General features: G+C 38.8%; 1 protein-coding gene across 3 annotated transcripts in view; it reads left to right on the forward strand.

The window, feature by feature from the left end:
• Cdkal1 (CDKAL1 threonylcarbamoyladenosine tRNA methylthiotransferase) overlaps nucleotides 1–20,367 on the forward strand; it is a 521,362-nt gene that overhangs the window by 203,592 nt on the left and 297,403 nt on the right. For all 3 annotated transcript variants that reach the window (XR_013112201.1, XM_034511047.2, XM_076939217.1), the window contains exon 9: nucleotides 13,454–13,557. Coding sequence is in view for 2 of the 3 variants with exons in the window: in XM_034511047.2 (XP_034366938.1) it covers nucleotides 13,454–13,557 (104 nt within the window). In the remaining variant the exon portion in view is untranslated. The remainder of the gene's footprint in view (nucleotides 1–13,453; nucleotides 13,558–20,367) is intronic.

Below are 20,367 nucleotides of genomic sequence, written 5' to 3' on the forward strand. Positions count from 1 at the left end.
TATATGGCTCAAGATGGCTGCAAAGCTGATAGCCGCTTTCTGCTAAAAGTCAGCCCCCAACAATGGGCAGGGTAGATTTGTACATGATTATAACAAATTTTTAAACCAAGCCCCTCTGAGACTTGGGCTCTTATTAAGGGGTGTAGGTGGGTAAGGCTGAAGTTAGTATGGTTGCTGTGTGGTGTAAAATAGTTACTGGCCTAAGAATATTCAGATGGTTTTGTAGGGTTTTGCTTCTCTCTCTCTCTCTCTCTCTCTCTCTCTCTCTCTCTGTCTCTGTCTCTCTGTCTCTGTCTCTCTCTCTCTCTCTCCCTCCCTCCCTCTCTCTCTCTGTGTGTGTGTGTCTCTGTCTCTGTCTCTCTCTCTCTCTCTCAGACACACACACACACACACACACACACACACACACACACACACACACACAGCGATGACACCATGTATCCTTGTTGCTTTCAACTACTATTCTGAATATATGAAACATGTCCCTGTTCCTCTGATAGTTCTGTGCCGGCATGTATATCACTCAGTGACAGGCTGTATTTACTTTAAAACTGGTGCTATGGCTGGAGAGATGACTCAGGTGTTTGGGGCACTTGTTGCTTTCACAGAGAGCTAGAATCAATTCTCAGCATCCACATGATAGTTCATAACTGTCTTAATTCCAGTTTTTGGGGATCCAACATCCTTTTCTGATCTCCATCAGTGTGCACAGAGTTAACATACATACATTCAGGCAAAACATCCGTACATATAAAACAAAATCAATCTAAAAAAATTACAAATGTTGCTGATGATAATAGTACAATTAATGGATCACAAATGGCTCCAGTTTGTTGCTATTAGTACTAGCTAGCTATAGCTGTGAGTCAACGGGACACTGTTAAATATGCCTTGGTAAGGATCCATCACAGGCCCCAGCCTTGTGCACTTACTTTCATGGCAGCTTTGTTGGGTTAGGTTTTCTTTTTTTTTTGGTGAGGTGGTGAATACTTTATAGGACATTTTGAGAACAAAAGCCTCTTTGTCTTTCCTAACAGCTGGGACCTCTGCTGTTATTGGGTCTGCAAGTGTTATTGCTCTGGGTCATGATTTCACAATCTTTCAAACAGAATCAGTGTTTGAGTGGATGTATCTGTGTAGCCTTTCTCCTCCATGAAGGAAGCTGGTCTAGGTTGTCTTCACCATACCTGTGGACCCAGCCTATAGAGCTAAAGGCAGGAAGGGGTGACTACACTTTACACTGAGCTGTTAACAGGGACAGAGGCCTCATCACTGAAGCCAATGTGACAGACATCTCTGGATTTCGTTCTTCAGATTCAGTACATCTTACTGGGACTCTGACTTACAAAGTGGCCTTTAGTTTTCCTTCTGAGTTGTCTTGTGAGCTTTGCTGTTTTCAGGTGTTTTGAAATGTTGTGGATGTTATAAACAGCATTATGTGTCTCAGAGGTCAGCATGGAGTCATCACTCATCATGTGCTTCCCCGCCCTTTTATTTTTAACCAGCACACGAGTGTCTGACTTTCACGTGGTCTTCCTTGCTTGTGGGCTGCTGCCAGACCCAGTGTCTTGTTTTGAAGAGATAAATGTCTGGTGGATTTTGTTTTGCTGTGAGATGCATGAGTCACACTTAGCATGAACTCTGTGCTTCCTCCCGGCCTCTAATTATTTTCAGTAGTCTACCTACACCTCAACACTGTGCAGCTGATGTGCTGAAAGTTTTCATCATGTGCCAGTTTGTGAAAGTTCTGATTAGTCACCTGCTCTTTTATAGCCTCCAAAGATAATATTTTTATTTCTTTACTGTGCCAGGTACCAATCTCATAGCCTTCGTTATTATATTCATATACTGATCGTGAAATTAGAAAGAAAATGAAGTTTCTTTTTTTCTCTTTCGTTTAAAGTTGGTCCTAGCCTCCCAATTTTGCCTCAGCCTCAGTGCTGGATGACATGTACTTCTGTGCTTGCCTTTTTGCAAAAGATTTTTGCGAGTTGCCCTTTATAATTTTTGTTAAATATTTTCCTAATAGTAATGAAATTGACCAAAAATTTAGGCTTCAGTTATGTCTTTAACCCTACAAGACACATAAACTTTTAGGAAAGTGGTTTAAAGTTAAAAACAAAAGTAAAATAAAACTGGGATCAGCAAGACAACTGAAATATTTTCTCTTATGCTCCCATTAAAGAGCTTGCTAAGCATTATCAAACTTATCTTTATTTCCAATATGTTATGACATGTAGCGTGTGTAATGGTCGAGGCTGTGTAGTGGAGCCAGACTGTCTGGTTCACCTACTTAACCAGCTGTGTAATGTTTGCGATATTTGTCAGATTATTTATGTTTCTATGTCTGTTTCATCTTTGGAGAGAATGCCAGTGACAGCCACTTCATGGGGGTGCTTCTCAGGGTTTGCATAGTGTGTCTAAAGAGAGAGCCTGGAACAGTGAGTGCTGTTGGTGCTCCACATACCATTGTCTATCTGTGATTGTACAGCTTTACACATTTAAAATTTGTTTATATTTATTTATGTGGTGTGTGTGTGTGTGTGTGTGTGTGTGTGTGTGTGTGTGTACATGTGTACCAATATGTAAGGAGTTTAGAAGAGAGCATCAGATTCCCTGAATCTGGAATTTCAGGTGATTGTGAGCTACTCACCATTGGTGCTGGGAACCAAATTCAGATCCTGTGCAGAAGCAGGAGGAGCTCTTAATTGATGAGCTATGTCCCCAGTCTTTACAAATAAACACACACACTCTCACACACATATGTACATATACATATTTCTTAATATTTAAGTAAAAAAAAATCTCTATGAGATTTCAGGTAAATGATAGGATTTAAATTTCAAAAACTAAATATTCCATGTAGAAGTCAGCTTTCTGTAACACCAAAGAAGTGAGAGACTAGGATGGAACAGTCGTTATCAGCTGGTAGACTTCTGGCCTAGCTTGCCTGAGGCCTGGGTTCTACTCCCTTTGTGTAGCAGCATATGCTTGTATTCCCAGCTGTGTGGAGATAGAGACAGGAGATAGCAGCTCAGAGTCCTGGAGGTGGAAAGAATAATGAAAGGTATCCAGATTTCTGAGACCAAAGTCTTAATTTCATTGTGTGGCCTAGTGCAGAGCTCTCTTTGTTGGTCAGTCTCCTTGAGCATCTAGATGAAATCTGGAATTCCAGAGACACAGTCCTGAGCTCAACACAGGGGAAAGATCCACTGTGAATTTGGAGGTACTATCTCGTGGGCTGGGGTTGTGGGCTGCATATAAAGGAGAGAGTGGGTGGGCACCAGAATTCCCTTTCTGTTTTCTGACTGTGCATGTAAAGTGACCATCCACTTCACTCTCCTGTCCTCAGAAGCTAAAACTTCTCTGTTCACCATGCTTTTCTATTATGATGGATTGTGCCCTCAAACCATGACTCCCTTTCTTTATTTAAAAAAAAAGTTGTAAATAAAAAAAGGTCAGCCTGAACTATGAGATCCTGTCTCAAAAAAACAAAACAAAAGTTTCTGCCTGCCTTCTTCCCAGCACTGTGGTATTCTGCAAGCATTTGCAGTCCGTGTTGCAGACTAGGTGTCTTGTAGTACCTTGTCACATCCCACTGGAGGTTGAGTAGAGTCACCTCAGCTGTTCCTTCGACTGCTGATGCACTTACATACCATTGTTTTTGTTGTCTTTTATTGGGAACATTTCCTTGAACATTTTCTTTGAGTATCAAAAGACGTTTTGTCTGTGGTTGGAAAAAATGTCTCTGGCCTGCCAACCAAACTTGAAATTGCATAAGAAAATGGGTGTTGATGCTGAGAAATGGTGTGTAGGCAACAACACTCTTGTTCTGTACAAAACAGTCAGTGATGAAATAACAACAACACATGTGGAGTCGCTCTTCCTGTATGTTTGTTTAGAAAGAGCTCTGGGAAGAAAGAGACATTTCATTATATTTAGGGATGGGATTTGTTTGGCAGTCACTAAAGGGACAACATAGAACAAATTATGTACAAAGCTTCTTGGGTCCTTTTTCTTTGTGGTTGTGTTGGAATATAACACCCATGAATGACTTTTAGGAAACAGGTCACAGTCTTTAGATTATCCGTGAACTCCTGAAGTTATCTATAGAATTTCATTCTACTTGTACAACTGTTATTTTCCAGTGTTATTAAGTAGTCCAGTGTCTGTGTGTTTCTCCAGGTGTCTGTGTGTCTGTCTTTCCCTCCTCCCTTTCTCTTTCCCTTTCTTCCTCCCATTCCCCTCTTCCCCCCACCTCTGAGTGTGTGTGTGTGTGTGTGTGTGTGTGTGTTTTGCTTAGAGGTCAATCACACATAATTCTTTTTGAGAGATGTCTCTGAGTGGTCTGGGACTTCAGTTGTCTAGTCAAGTGTTTTTATCAAGTAAGCTGTCTTCCCAGTCTCTTAATTAGTCTATGTGTTTTAAACCACACATGGTGACTCATACTTATACCTCCAGTACTCATGAGGTAAAGGTAGAAGGATCACAGAGAGTTTGAGTCTAACCTGGACTACATTACTAAGTGGCTATCCTGGGTTAGAGAGGGAGACCTTTTCTCCTTACTTCAGATTACACACACACACACACACACACACACACACACACACACACACACCCTAAAATTGAGCATTTTACTTCTCTTGGTTATGCAGTTTGGGAGCACTTAGCTCAATCTTTATGTTTATTGGGAGACCCTCCCCACTATTGGACTCCAGAGTCTTTCTATTTCCCCAACCTTAGATTGTGTTCATTAAACAACAGCATCCCTGCTTCCTCTCATCTTTATCCCTGGCACATAACCACTTTCTGCATCTGAATTTTACTACACTATTTGCCTTTCAGTTGGAATCACGTATTTTTTCCTTTGGTCATTCGCTTTTTACACTCAGTGTTGTACATTTATCGTTCTCCTGAGGTATAGCATGTAGCAGATTTCATTTTTCAAGGCCAGATACTATTCTAGTCTATGTACCTACCAGATTTACTTTGTATATTCTAATTCTGATGAATATTGTGTTTCTTTAGCACTTTTGCTATGAGGGCAATATTTACTGTAAACATTGTTGAATAAATTTGTATGTATGTATGCCTTTGTAGTTCTTTTGTGTCTGTAGAGTTTCTGGAACATATCATATTTTTTCTCTGTCTTTGTATGGAACTATCAAGTTGTTTTCTATAACCACCGGGTTACTTCCCATCTCTACAACTTGTAGAATTTTGTGTCCTCTTTTCTTCAGAGTCAGTCAACAGACATCCTCAAAACAAAACAAAAATCTTCCATTCTTGTATATGGTCAACAAAAGGTTTATCTTAATTTCTCCATATGCAAAATTTCTCCCTAATATTATAGCTGCTCATTATATTAGGTCTGTGTGGCTCTGTTTTCTTTATACCATAGTTTTTGTTTGGGTAGGTTTCAGCTCTCAACCTTGATCATAAGAGTTTAACATAAAAAGATCACCTCAGAAGTACATAGAATCTTGTGTGTGGGGATCTGGGAAAAAATTTTAAGGTCCCCAAAGAATAAAATAAAGAAAACAAGTATAGGACTTGCTAGATGTTTAAAACCCTCTCCCCCATCCTACTCTAAAGCATGAAAGTGCACTGGCAGACACAGTTTTCATTTCTCTGAGTGAGGCTAAGACCTGTAGTAGGCCTGCCAGTACTGCTGTGTGTCATCACGTACTTTGATCAGTTATTTTCATTAAAATTTTTTTAGATTTATTTATTTTATTTTATGCCTCTGATTGTTTTGCCTCTGTGTATGTCTGTGCACTATTTGTGGGAATGGTCCCCTTTGAGTTCAGCAAGAGCATCTGATGGAAATAAAGTTAGGGATGATTGTGAACTGCCATGTGGATGTTGGGAACCACCAAACTGGGTCTTTGGAAGACCAAACAGGCTCTAAATTATGGAACCATCTCTTCAGCTCCTGGTGCATTATTTTCAGTGTGAATTGCTTTTCAACTTATAACAACAACAACAACAAAATATCATTAACAGAAATAAGTTGATAATAGACTAGAGAGATATCTCAGAAGTTACAAGCACCTGATGCTCTTATAGAGGACCATAGTTAGTTCCCCAGCACCATGTTAGGTGGCTCACAAGCATGTGTAACTCTAGCTCTAGAAGATTTTAATATTTCTTCTGGCCTCCATGAATACCTACACACATAGTGATGTATATTCACACATAAATAGATAGATAGGTAGGTAGATAGATAAAATAATTGGAAGAAATCTTTTTTTTTTCCCTAAAAAATGAGTTGATAATAGTGGTATGTCTCCTTTTTTTTTTTTTTTTTTTTTTTTTTATTTCTCTGAATAAATAAAAGTGAGTCAATCATGAGGGAAAACACGGAATCTGTTGGTCATTGGCTCTGACGTACTTCCACTGGTTTCTGAAGGTGGTAACGACAGGACTGAGATGCTGTGGAGATTTTGCTCTTCATGTTCTGCTTACAAAGCCAGTGCATTTATATGGTGTGATTCATGAAGATTGAGTTTAAATTAATGAATTTTAGGAACATTTGAGACCAGTTTTTAAAATATGATATACATAACCATTTAAAGTAAAAACTACTCAACCAAAAGGAATTGTCTGGCAATGCTTCCACTCTGCTCTCCTTCTATGCTTCTCCATCCTTCTGGAGGCTTACTGGTTCTCAGGAGACGGGTGCATATGCTAATGCTGTCTTTAGCAAGGAAGAAAGCTGTATTTTCAATCCCTGTTTTCTTCTTGGGTTCTATTAGCAAAATTGAGTTGTATTTCTTTTTTAACTGTACAATTAGAAGATGACCTTGATGAGTATTATGCTTGAAGCTTTGTATTTCTATCTTTTTGTTTGATTTTTCCACAAATTCAGGAACGTAAACTGTTCTCTACACAGACCCTTCTACAAGGCCTTTGTAGTATGCCTGCTCTGTAATATTTTTGTATCTTGATGCATAGACTGTATCAAATGGTCCTGTTGACAAGCTTGCTACAAATCTCTAGAAGAAAAATGCTTTATTTTAAGTATAAAGCAGTATCTCCTAGGAATGTTTAGTACATTCATACATATATCATGGTAGCTGGACTTGCTTCTTGCTTATCTGTTACTTTGCTGTTTAATAAACACCTCCAGAAAACAGTTTCTAGGGTGGTGGGTGTAAGATCACTTCCCATAAGAAAGCTGTGAGATATAGATAGAACACATGGACAGTTGACCTGCAGTTATCCCCGCCACATATGTGTGATATTCATTCTACACTCCATCAGCTGATATATTCACTAACTAGTGCAATACTTAGTTGAACAAAGATGTTTTCTTGCCATTTTTTGGTATGTTTTAAATTCTGAGGAGTTTTCTAGACTTATAAGGAAAACTTGGGGATATAATAAGGAATGGCACATGCGTATAGGTTCCAGAGATTCAATGGTTTTTTCTAGTCTCCGGAGCGAGAACTAAGAAATGCAAGTAAAATATGAGTTTTGTGAAACTGTATTTATATGCTTGTTTTTTTAAAATAGTAACAGTGTGTCTGTATCCCCCCTGATGAATGTAGTGCTCATTCAGCATCACTAGAAAGTTCTTTTCACTACAGAGTGTTATAGAAAGCCACAATGTTCAAAACACAGTTGTGGAGCTCAGTCCGCTATAGAGCTCCTGCACCTTTAAGACTCAGTAATCATTGCAGAAACAGGAGTGGAAAGATTGCAAGAGTCTGGAAGAACAGGGAGTTTCTGGTGAGATTGTGTCTCCTAGGAATGTCAGAAGCCAGACCCATGTCTCACCAACACAACTACATAAACAAGAGCGGAAACGGACGACAATAGCAAACATGCTGATGAGGTTGGGGGAAAGCCAATGAGACTTGAAGCCTACACAAGAAACTGCAGGCAATTAGGAAAAGCTGAGACAGGAGAAATAGCTTTCTCTAGGGAAGAACGTACCAACTTGGATATCCAATACCAATGGTTGGTCAGCCCTGCAAGCATACATACAAACAACATTATATAGACTGAGCAGCTGTACTTATGCCTTTAAAAATGTGGTGCTGTGTGTGTGTGTGTGTGTGTGAACAGTTAATGACAAGGAGGCCATTGATTTAAAACCAACAAGGAAGGGTAGGTATATGGGTATATGGGAGCGTTCAGAGGGACGAAAGGGAAGGGAAAATGGCACAATCTCAAAAATAAAAAATAACGTAAAAACTACTACTGTCAATACAAGATAGTTTAACTTTAGAGAAAGTTCTGGTTGCTAGTCATGATGTCTTCTCTTTCCCCGTGTGTGTTTTGCTGAGGACCTCCCTGCATAGCATGCCTCCTAACTATACTAAGCTATGGTTTGATAGCTTGTCTAGTCCATTGTGAGATCTCCAGTAGCACCAAATATTTGTTGGTGTTTTAGTGGACTACAAGCACTGTCTTAAAATTGTGGCACAGTAACAATTGTATGCTTATGAAGGCAGTTTTGTAGGTATATGAAAGTAGTGTATATAAACACTGGGGCATATGGAAAGGCCAGAGCACTGTGCCTTACTTTATGTGTCTCTTTCTTATTCCTTTGAGTTAGTGTCCCTCATTGAACCTGGAGCTAGGCTGGTAGCCCAAACACTTCAGCAGTCTTCCTGTCTCCATCCAGCCACACTGTGTAGTTTATAGTTGTGTGGGTAGCTATATCTAGCTTTTTACAGGAGTGTTACAGATTTGAACTTTTAAATCCCCACTGTTGTACAGCAAGGGCTCTTACTCAGCAAGGCACCTCACCAGTCACAGTTATAATCAGTCTGTATTCTCACAGAGTTAGTTTTTGTGTTATTAGAGCAATGCAGAATTCAATTTGTGCTGTGGGAATTTCAGATAAGATGGATTGGGTCTAGGGCTGGGGTTATAATAGCAGAAGGTTAACGTGCTTAAGCTCCTGGGTGTGGCTCCAGTATCACATAAAGAAAAGAAGGAAGAAATTGAGTCCGACTTGGCTCTGTGTACCTTTGGGCACATTTTATAATCCTTTTGAGCTTCAGTTTCCTTTATGAAAGATCCAGGTAATGCTGCTTGCATCTTTATTATGTAAGATGCCTAACTGTATCAGGCAAGCATGCAGCCATCTTCTGTTATTATTAGCTGCCATTCCTACCAAATAATTTTAAAGGTCTTGAGTTTTATGGGGATCGATGGGTGCTGGCCATAAGAGTGATCCTTAAAGGTAAAGGGAATGAAGATGAAATTCACAGAAGTGAAAACCCATTAATGCAGCCTTTTGAAATAGAGAATGAAGCTCATAGGCATGGAATAAGGGGGATAGAGGTGCAGTCAGTATAATGTAATTTTTAACACACAGGAGACAAAAGTCCGAAAGTGCATAGTGGAAGACAGTACTGAGTTATCAGGGAAACTCTGGTGTTTGGAGGGAATTGGTAGTCAGTGATGAGGGTGCAGGGGAGAATCCCGCATCTTTTTCTCATTCCGGAGCCTCACTTCTGCTGTCTTTCTGGTGCTCCGTTTTTCTTTGCTTAGAGTTTCACCCTCGGCAGCAGACATCTCCTTATTACATGAAGTGTTCATCGGTCTGCTGATAAGGTCTCCTATATTTGTTTAGTAGTTCTAACATTTGGTCCATTTTTTGGAGAAGTCCTTTAACGTGCTGATGATGAGGCACAGTAAGTTCTACTTAACAGTCAGGTCTGCCTCAACCTTTATCCTGTGGAAGTTGTTTCTTGGTTTTTCATTTTTCCTTTGCATGATACCTTGGTATAGAAGAACACAGGCAGGTCACAGTGTAGCTTTTCCAAGACTTAGCTCTAAGAGCTTAGTATTTTGTCACACTTGAATCTCCTAAATATTTTTATACTTACAGCAACTGATTCTAAAGAAAGTAAGGATTAAAGTATATGAAGGCACCACACTGTTTCAGTAATTTATACTTCACTGTTAATGCTTTATTCTCGGGTGTGTTTGCATATTCAAATGTATTCTCAACCAAGAATCAAGGAAAAATAGGAGCCTCGGTCGCACGAGGCTTCTCACTGCCCCTCTCCACTAAAACAGATAATACGAGTTATGTTTTGGAGTGGAATTATGGTTTTCAAATTATTCTCGAATTTACAGTACCAAATTACAGTTTTTTTTAAAAAAACTCTCTGCTAAGGGGGTTTGTTTTTATGTGCTTCATATGGTCAGCTATTGCATCAGTATATTCTTCTGTTCCAGTCTTTTGGAACTCATGATTTTTGAACCACCTTGTTATTTCATTTGTTTGCCCTCTGGAGTTTAAAAGTGCTGCCCCGAATGTGCTCTCACAGACTTTAGGCCGCACCGATGAGTCCAGCCTCATCTCTCCTTGCTCCTGAGCTGGTTACTGTTTCTTGGCCAATGGCCAGCTCACAAGTTATGTAGGTGTGCTGATTGTTCTCTTCTGTCATGACAGCCTGGGTAGCTGGAGGGTTTTCTGCATTTTTGCAGTTCAGTGGCTACCTCAGTTTGGTTTTGGCTTTCCGTGGTGAGCCTTCAAAGATCTTTTGTTTTCTGACTGTTAAAGAAACTGGCTCAGTCTTACTCTTGGACAGATACTTAATTGCTTATGGACAATTAGAACTGTCTATTATGAATTCCCTTATTTTAGAGTGTTGAAATTGTTGGTCAACACAGTTCCTGGTGACTGCAAAAAAAATATTGTTTAGAAACATCACAAAGCTCATTCTTTAGTGCTTTGGTGCTGTAATTTTCCTCTGTATTATAACAGACCCCTCCTAGTTAGAAGTTAGACATGAGACTTACTTCTTGAGTTAGTCCTGTTGTGACATGTTTACAGAAGTGTGCACTTTAGAATTGTTGAGTTTAAGGTTGCTAACAATAGCAAGGTTTGTTTTTTTTTTTTGACAGATAAGAATGAATCTATCTTATTCAATGGAAATTTAGAATTCAAAATATCTCAACAATGTGTGGAAGAGTGGTTGAGTGAAGAATATTTTGAATTCCTAATGTAGTATTTATATTTTCTGGCTTTATATTAGGAATGTTTTAGAATATCACTCATTTACCTTTTTAGTACATTTTTACAAGCAGTTTTTCATGGAGTGGCTGCACTTCTGTTATTGAATAAGACAGTAGGGAACTGTTGATTGGTTTCTACACCTACTTTTAAACTAAGCTGTCCTCAGTAAACGTGCTCCACAGGGTTGGACATACAGTACGAGTGCTCCACAGGGTTGGACATACAGTACGAGTGCTCCACAGAGTTGGACATACAGTTCATATGTTCCACACAGTTGGGCATACTTGTCACATGACAGTGCACAAACACCAAATGACTGCTATGTAAAATTTACCCACTGTAAAAAGCTTTTCTACAGTTTACATTACTTCTTCCACTTTCCTTCTGCTCATTATTCTTTCCACACCCTTTCTTTTGGTATGGTGTCTTTTAAGAAGCAACTCCAGTCAGAAGTGTTAGTGGCTTCTCTCAAGATTTTCCCTGGACTTGTCATTGCCCTTCATCGGGATGGGACAAAGACGAAAGCAGGATCCCTGAAGTAGCATTAGAGCCCGATGTGGCAACTTGCCTAGAATAGTGCTGACTTCAGTGAATGCCATTCCGAGGGAAATCCCAGGTCCATGAGAACACTTGCGGAAGAGTCAGAGAGCACACTGGTCTCCCAGTGTACCCAGCACAGTACTGAGAATTGAGTCCCAGAATTTGAAACAAAACAAGTCATTATGAGGTGACATAGCAAGAAGATGAGACAGAGAACAGATGACTGACAGTGGACATGCAGACACAGGCAGAGAGGCCAGTGCGGACAGGAAACCTGGCTCTCAGACTGAGGGAGAGATGCATAGATTATAAATGAATGGCCTTATGTAGGAGAATAAGCGCTGTCAAATATATGCTGCTTTACCTTAGCTCCTGGGGGACGAGCACCTCTGTCTTCATTTGGACACAGCTAGGATGATTTCTGTTGTTTTGGGTGTTTGTTTTGTTTTTATGTTTCTTACATATCATACTGGAAATGCTGGAAATCAAACCCAGAGCCTTACTTCTACTAAACACAGGCTGTAGCAATCAACCCCGAGGATGCTTGATTCATATTTATTCTAGGGGCTTGTTCAGAAGATCCATACAGTTGGAATATAGTGGGCATTGTTGTTAATACGCTCTGCTGCTCTCCCCATCATCACCACACAAATGAGGCCAAAGGAGAGCCCGTAACCAAACTTAACAGTTGTTTTCCTTAGTGAGGAGGAAACAGAAGGGCTATATCATCTGTGAGCAGCACAGCCAAGCATCGCACAGAAGGTCCTCAGTGTTTTCAATTAAATAGAAATTGCTTGGAAGGACAGTGTTGCCAGTTATCAATCAATCTTAGCTAAATGGTAAAAAACTTTTTAAAATGTACATGTTACTGTTCCTTGGAGTTATATGCAAACCTGTAAGACATTAGACGTTGGTGGTTTGCCTACTAAGGTCAGTAATTCATATATACCTCACAGTTATATACCAGTAAAATCATGATGTTAAGGTTCATTTGTCAAATTCTGCTTTTCCATTGTGAAAATGTAAAACCTTTGTGTAACAGTGGTCTTTTGAGGGCCTTACTCCTCACAGTGGATACTGAACATACAGAGGATAGACAACTCTGCTCCCTCCAGTGTTTTTATACTTCACCTTTTTATATATTAAAAACTGTTTTTTTGTTTTTTTTTTTTTTTTTTAGTTTCTAATATATTGATTTAAATTTACTTTTAAACAAATCAATATTGTAGTTTGGAAAAAGTAACTTTGAACCTTGGGTGAAGCTTACCGGGACCTGAGTCAGTTTTTACATTCCGCACAGCTTGCCTTCCATCTTGTCTGTTTCTCTGGCTCATGGAAGTCACAGGCACATCTTAAAAGTTCCCTCATGGAATAAAAAAATAATCTGAAATTTTCTAAAAGTTTCTAATTTTGTGAGGCTGCTGTTGCCTATTCATTTATTTTTAAATCCTTAGCTAAAGATTCAATGAATATGCTTTAAAATTCCTAATAAAAAGCCACATATAAGCAATACTAAAATTTTTCTAATTATTTGATGACCAAAGAAATTTTTGGTGGTTTACTAATTTTTTTTTTAAAAACTGATGGTTTGAATTTTATTTGATTAATCATGAAGTTTATAAACTTGGGTCCTGAAAACATGTATGTGTTTAATCATAAAGTACTTACAAACTTTGCTCTTTGTAGAGTTGTGTGTTTTAGGATGATCTGTGGCTTTCTATGATCATTCTCTCATAGTTAAAAGTCACAAGGATTACCAACTCTGTTCTTCATGGAAAGTAAATGTGAATCATTTAGATAATTATTTTTGTATCTCATATAAATTAAGCAAATGTTACTAAAATGTCACTGCACTGTTTGTTCTGCCTGCTAGTTTATGTATGTCTTTAAGTTTTTGAGCCTTATTTATTGCTTCTGTTTAAACAGGTGTCTCAATGCTTGTACCTACTGCAAAACTAAACATGCCAGAGGAAACTTGGCCAGCTATCCCATTGATGAACTTGTGGAGAGAGCCAAGCAGTCCTTTCAAGGTAAGAGTTTCTAGAATTATATATGAAGTCGTCTTCTTAATAAGTCATATTCATCTCCTAAATAATACTTCCCAATAAATGTTCCAGTTTCTTTAGCTGTCTGGCGTGTGTGTATGTGTGTGTGTGTGTGTGTGTGTGTGTGTGTGTGTGTGTGTGTTTGCTCAGCTACCAGAGCATAGTATCTGAAATAAATGCTCAAGCTGTGTTTCTATTGGTTATGGACTTGTACCATTTTTCCATCTAACCACTCACATAAACAACACATTGCAGATCACCCATGTCTAGATATCATGGAAAAGGAAAACAGGGTGAATGAGTGAAACAAGGAAAGAATGAATGAAAGAAAGGAAGGAGAAAGAAAGAAAGAGAGAAAGAAAGAAAGAAAGAAAGATAGATAGATAGATAGATAGATAGATAGATAGATAGATAGATAGATAGATAGATTGATTCACAATAAATGCCCACAGGTGAGAATGACTTGGGATATGTAGTGTGTAGAGTTTGGGGCCGGGGAAGAGCTGTTCTGGTGGGGTCCTGAGAGGAGCGTTCTGCCCGGGCTGCTTACTGCGGCCTGAATCACTGGCTCCTGCTCTCAGCAAACAGCACAGCTTATCTTTAACATGAGTCATGGTTGTTTTGACAAATAACTGCTTAAGCCATGAACTTCCTCTTTTGTCTTTGTTTTAATCTGTGTATATAACAGCGGTATGTTTTTATACCCAACATGCGGATTGCCTATTGTCACCTCTTCTTGTGGGTTAATAGTTACTAGCAATGTACTTTTCCTCTTAGCAAGGTAACTTGGAAAACTGCATTCAGGACTTAAACCCTAAATGTCACAATGTTTGTATTCCAAACACATTTCTTTATTTGATTTATCTAAAGCTTTTATCAATATGAATTTGGAATGTTTCATGTAATAAAAAATAGAGAAAAAATGACATTTATTTTATGTCATTTATTGACATATAACCACTTTTAAAAATCATTTCTTTTTAACTTATTTCTTTGCCATGTTCACATTTAGCAGGCACTGATGTTCTTGTTGGCTCTTAGTAACACTCTGTTTTTATTACTAGGTTTTATGTGTTCTGGGAAACTCTGAGAGATTGTCTTTTTTTGTATGATTCCTGAAGGCCCTTTTCAGAAGGCGCAGCAGTTTGGATAGAAACCTACTCTATGCACCTGGCCCTGTTGGTTGGCACTTTTGACTGGGGCTCATTTTTCCATGTATCTGTCTGATAATGAACGTACTAAGTCTAACTGATTTATGTGTCATCCTCTACAAGTATAGGGAGCATATTTTTCAACATTATGAAATTGCATAGAAATTTAAAAACCTATCTCATTTCACTTGGAAAAATTGAAAACTATAAAGATATAAGGTAACTATCTTAGAAGTGAAGAATTTTCTTTATGACTTCATAATTGAACCATACTTTTGACGGGTGTGCACCATGACTTTATATGGACCAACTCATGTCTCATACAAGACTGAAGAGAAAGAGAATATGGATTTTATAAATTGGTTGAAGAACTTTTGTAAGTGTTTTTACCTCAGCAGTCTTATTTCTCTTCTGAGCAGCATGCAGTTTCTTCTGGGGTTAGTTGGTAGTGTCAGCTGTGCAGTGTTAGGCTATTGATGATGACTGACTCAGGCTTATCACAGGCCAGCAACACTTAGTGACTGCTTTTGTAGAAAGTTCCAGAAGATCATAACATTATTGTCATTAGTGATTTGTGTGTTATTTTCATTTGAACTGAGTGTTGGCATTGGAAGGTTGAAACTTCTTGTTATCTGTATCTTAGAGTTGGTACTGAGACACTGGTTCTTGGACTACTGCAGGCTCATTTGATTGGCATGTGGCTTTGTTGCTGAAGCACTGAGGTCATACCTTGTTAGGAGACCGATGTGTGCAGGAGGGTTGCTGTAAGCAGTGTGGGTTTGGAACACTGCTCTGTTGCTCACTGCCAGGTGACCTGATCTGGCTGTCTGGCCTCTCCAAGCTATAGTTTGTCCTCACTGCTCATTTAGCATTATCTGTTGTAAGAATTCTAGATAGTGTATCTATGATAGTGGCTGAGTGAAGGGGAAGGAAGTAGATAATGTTTTATACAGTGTAAACGTATTGTAAATGTATCAAGGAGGGAAAACCTCATTTGCATAGAACATTGTAGTGTTTGTAACAGACATAGATGACTGGGATCCAATCACAGGGCTTACTTTTGCTTTAAAATATGGTTTATGAGAAAATTCTCTAGATGAGCTAGTTAATATGACAGTCACTTTTCATTTCTGATGATAGGAAATACCATTTTGTAAGCTCCCACTATAAACACTCTGAATGAGTAGCATTGTCTCTGTTTCTACAAAGGACCTCGAGACTTTAAGGATCTTAATGAGTTTTAAAGTTTGCATTATCAAATCACAAAAGATAATTTTATAGGTTACATAATAGGAGAAATGTTCCATTTTCCTATTTTAAACTTTTCTTTATTCTTTAATAATTCATGTACCTTTAATCCAAAACCATTATTTAGACGGCTGGCTACATTATGAGTAAGAAACATGGCTCTGTCTGTGAAGAGTTCCTTAAAGATGGAGTGTAAGTATGTTATCAATAAATTACTTTATTAGTACAGATAAAAATCTTTCCTTAAAATGCCCCTGTCTTCTTCCCTCCCTAACTCTCCCTTTTCCTTTTCTGTGTGTGTGTGTTTTTTTTTTTAAGGTAAGATTTTCCTGTTTGGGACATTGAACTTGTTATGTGAACCAGGGCGGACTCAAACCTGAACAATCTTCTTGCTTCTCCCTTCAGAATGCTAGAATTTTATGTGCCACTACACACTGTTTCGGTGGCATTTTTTCTTTCCTTTTCTTATTTTGGTTACTAGCTTCTGTGTGCCAGTAATATAAATGATTTTTTAAAAATTAAACGTGGATAGATTAGGATTAGAAGCCAGGTTTCTGTCATGTAATAGAATATACAATAACTATGTAATTTCTTCCTCAGTAGCATATCCTTGAAATGTTTTGTTTATAAAAAAAAAATCTTCTGTCTGTCTAGTGAATGTGTGAACTAAAGGCTGAGTGAAAGGAAAGCAGCATGCAGAAGAGGATGTAAACCAGTCAGAAAATCATTAGGAATAAAATGGCCTCCTGAAGTGTTGAATCTGCTGCCTCTACATTCACCTTCCAAAAGTGTGCTTATGAACTTTTGAATGGGCAGCATTGAAGTCAGGATTATAGTTTATAAAGAGAAACCTTAATTTCTCTTATCCATGAAGCATGTACATATTTAGTTGGTTTCTTAGCTGCTTTCCATGTTTTTATCTCACTCTAGTCCTCTGGGCATTTCCCATTGACTTTCTACTTTCTCAGTGTTTTTCAGTTCAGGGGCATATCTACATTTGTATGAAGGGAAAGCATCTTCCCTGCCTCCTTCTCTTTGCTGAGTCAGGATTTTTTCCCCTTTAATGAAATCATAGGGATTAACTGTGTTCCCTGGGCTAAGATTGCTGGGTTCTGTGTAGCTGCATTTTTAGATATCTAGAAGAACATGTCAAGCAGTGACTAGGACTTTGTCGGAGCCAGAATGAATTCACAGGCTGGTGTTTTCTAGGATATTTGTATTGATTTTTCTCTAGCAGCTAATCAATCAGCTTCAGTTGTGTTCTCAATGGAGCAAACCTTTGTGTGTGTGCAGGGGGAGTGGTGTGGAAATAGCACCTTCCATTGCTGTCTTTGAATCAAAACGTGGAGATGATGGATGGGCCGTTTGCACAGCTATTGTGTGCTTTTCTAGATCTTGTGTGTGTGTTGTTTCCACTGCCCCTCTCCCACAACCCACACACCTTTTTCTGCCCTCATCAATCTGAGAAGCCCTTGCAAGAGATGTGACATTAATCAGTTACAGAATAAAATGTAAATTATGGATGAAATATTCAGAATATAAAGATAATTTTTGATGCCTGATTTCAATATTAGTGCTGAAATTTTAATAATCAAGTTTGAATCTCCAGGCCGGCAAAGAGCACTGTCTGTTATGGCTAAGATTAATTGTGAAAAACAATGAGATGAAGAACATTGCTTCCTGCTATATGTTGGGTAGTTAAGGCTAGGAGCAATATTGGATTTTCTGTTGTATTACCCAGATTGCTCAGTTGTGATGCTGATATAAAGCCCCCATTTGACTATCACCTCTAGTGATGATTACTGTATAATGATTTTGCTCCAAGATAAAAAAAAAGAGACCAATAATGGCATCCTATTAATTTGTATGGCAGTTAAATGTCTAATTTCCTTGTCTTTTTATTTGCACAATATTCAAATAAAATTACCAAGTAAATGTCTCTTATAGATCACTTTCATATGCATGTTTGCTATATATTGTCAACTCTAGAAGAGATTTAAGCACCACACATTAAATAATTATATGTAATGGACTATGAAAATGAAAGCTGCATAAAGCTATGCCTACTTGGAAATTGAGAAGATAATTTTATTAACCTGGGAATCCTTACAATTGAAAAAAGTCGGGAAAGAGTAAGTCTCATAATTTCATGAGCAAATATGTAGTGTACTGTGAGACGTCTACATGCTTGTAGAGTTGGAAGACTAGAAGGCTCATTTATCATCATGCAGGTAGGATCGAAGACACAGCTGACAGTTATGGAGTACTTACTTTGCAAAGTGTAGGAGTTAAAAAGATTAAAACCACAGGGCCTGTGTTTTAAGGCACTCCTCTCTGTTTAGGAAAGCAGGTACCAAGTGGGAGTAATAACAATGTTTCACCTAGCCCTTGCTAGCCTACAACTTGCTAATGGGTGAGAATAACCTTGTACTTCTGAACCCCCTGCCTCTGCCTTCAAAATGCTGGCATTAAGGGCATGCATTACCATACCTGTTTTTGGAATGATGAAATGTTAAGTATATAGAACCATGAAACAAGTCTTAGGCTATAAGAGCTCATTGACCTTTTAAAAATTTAAATAAGCATGTTTGGAGTTTAAAAACATTCCCAAGTCTCAATAGTGGCGTCGCTCCTTGGCAGCCCTTACGTCTCTCTCCACCTCCCCTAACACTGACTGACATTCCTTGCTTGTCGGCCTACTCATCAATGGTCTCAGTCTAGAGTCTTGCTGCCCGTTGGCCCTCAGTGATCAGCCATGGTCACCTCCAATGACCCTTAAGATTCAAGATACCAATCGGAATATTGGAGTGTTTGTTTTGCTAGAGGCCTGTGATGTGCCCCTGAGTTAATGTGACCATTGGAACTATATGGCTATTGTTCACTCAGTAGATATTTCTTGAACATTTGTTGGGAGAAGCTTATATTCTGCCAATTGGCTTGAGCTGTAGATGGCTGTGATTTCAGTATATGCCATTATTGGTCCAGGGCAGCTTTTATAGAAGACATTAGGTTGAAGCATGTGTGGTGGTATGTATGGGTCTGCCAGTCTTCAGTAGTTGTTGGGTGAGTGGCTAACATAGAAATGATCAAGCCTCATGTAGTTCCACGTGTTTGTTGGGACCTGTAAGGAGAAAGTGGCGTGGGAAATCCATGTTTTGGAAATGAACAGGAAATCCTACTTGGCTTCCTGTGTTCCTCTAGTGCAGTTAATTGAACACAGACTGGATTATATGACACAGATATTTAGTGGTGATGGTTATCCTATATTTTCAGCTGAGAAATAACTGGAGATTTATTTGCTGCCAGTGCACAGGTATCTACTGCTTTATGGATCGGGTATGTGCACTTAGCTCAACATTAATGACTGGTACATAAATATGCATTTGCTTTGTTATTTTGCATTCTTAGCAGCATTCTGCAAATTACTCTGGGTGACAGTGCGACACAAGTGGCCCCAAGGGTGTGTTTTCAGAGTTCGAATTGAGGCTGATCTGTTTCTGGGGTGGGGTGGTTTTGGTGAACTTCGAAAGTTGTAAGTTAGTATGGAAGGTTGCTTGGGGGATTTTTCCCGCCCTGGAAGGATGTGGAAGCGGTACTGTTACCTGGTGGTTTCTGGACCTGACCTTCCTGGGCTGTTTTCTGGGAAGAAGCACTACTCTGTGGTGCCAGCAGCTTGTGCTCATTCTGCAGAGTCTGCAGTTTCTCACACTGGCTGTCAGTTCATTTCATTTGAAAACTTATTAAATTTCTTCTCCTGCTCCCGTGGATATTAAATTGCCGTAAACACCCTTACACAATGTCACGTATGGTGAGCACAATTTTCTGCATGAAAAACAGTGTTTGTTAGTGGGACCTTGGCTGTCTGCAGAGGTTATAAATTCCTGTATTTCTTGTTATTTGTTGCCCTCCATCTGCTCTTTATATCTCTTGGTCAGTTCTAACACATTTCTTACTGCTTGTGATATCAGAAAAAAAGTTTTGATTTAGGTTGCTGACTTTGAAATGCATGTCATTTAATGTATCATTTGTGATAGTGTTAACAAGAGCAGGATGAAAGCCAGAGGCTAGAAAATCCAACAGTAACGATGCAGTTGAGTAAAAGGAAGTTGATGATTAAATGAATAATTGAGTGATAAAGGAAATGAGTGATTAAATAATTACATGTGTGTGCATGTGTGTATGTATATGTGTGTGTGTGTGTGTGTGTGTGTGTGAGAGAGAGAGAGAGAGAGAGAGAGAGAGAGAGAGAGAGAGAGAGTAGGTGACAGTGGAGATCCACCCCAGACCTCTGCCCCAACTCTACATCTTTACAATTAGTTCTTCTAAAAAATATACTATTGATCCTTGAGAATGTCATACAGTATATTCTGATCATATTTACCACTGCTTCATCTTC

The sequence above is a fragment of the Arvicanthis niloticus genome, chromosome 8 (genome assembly GCF_011762505.2).
Source record: "Arvicanthis niloticus isolate mArvNil1 chromosome 8, mArvNil1.pat.X, whole genome shotgun sequence".
Classification (NCBI taxonomy): Eukaryota; Metazoa; Chordata; class Mammalia; order Rodentia; family Muridae; genus Arvicanthis; species Arvicanthis niloticus.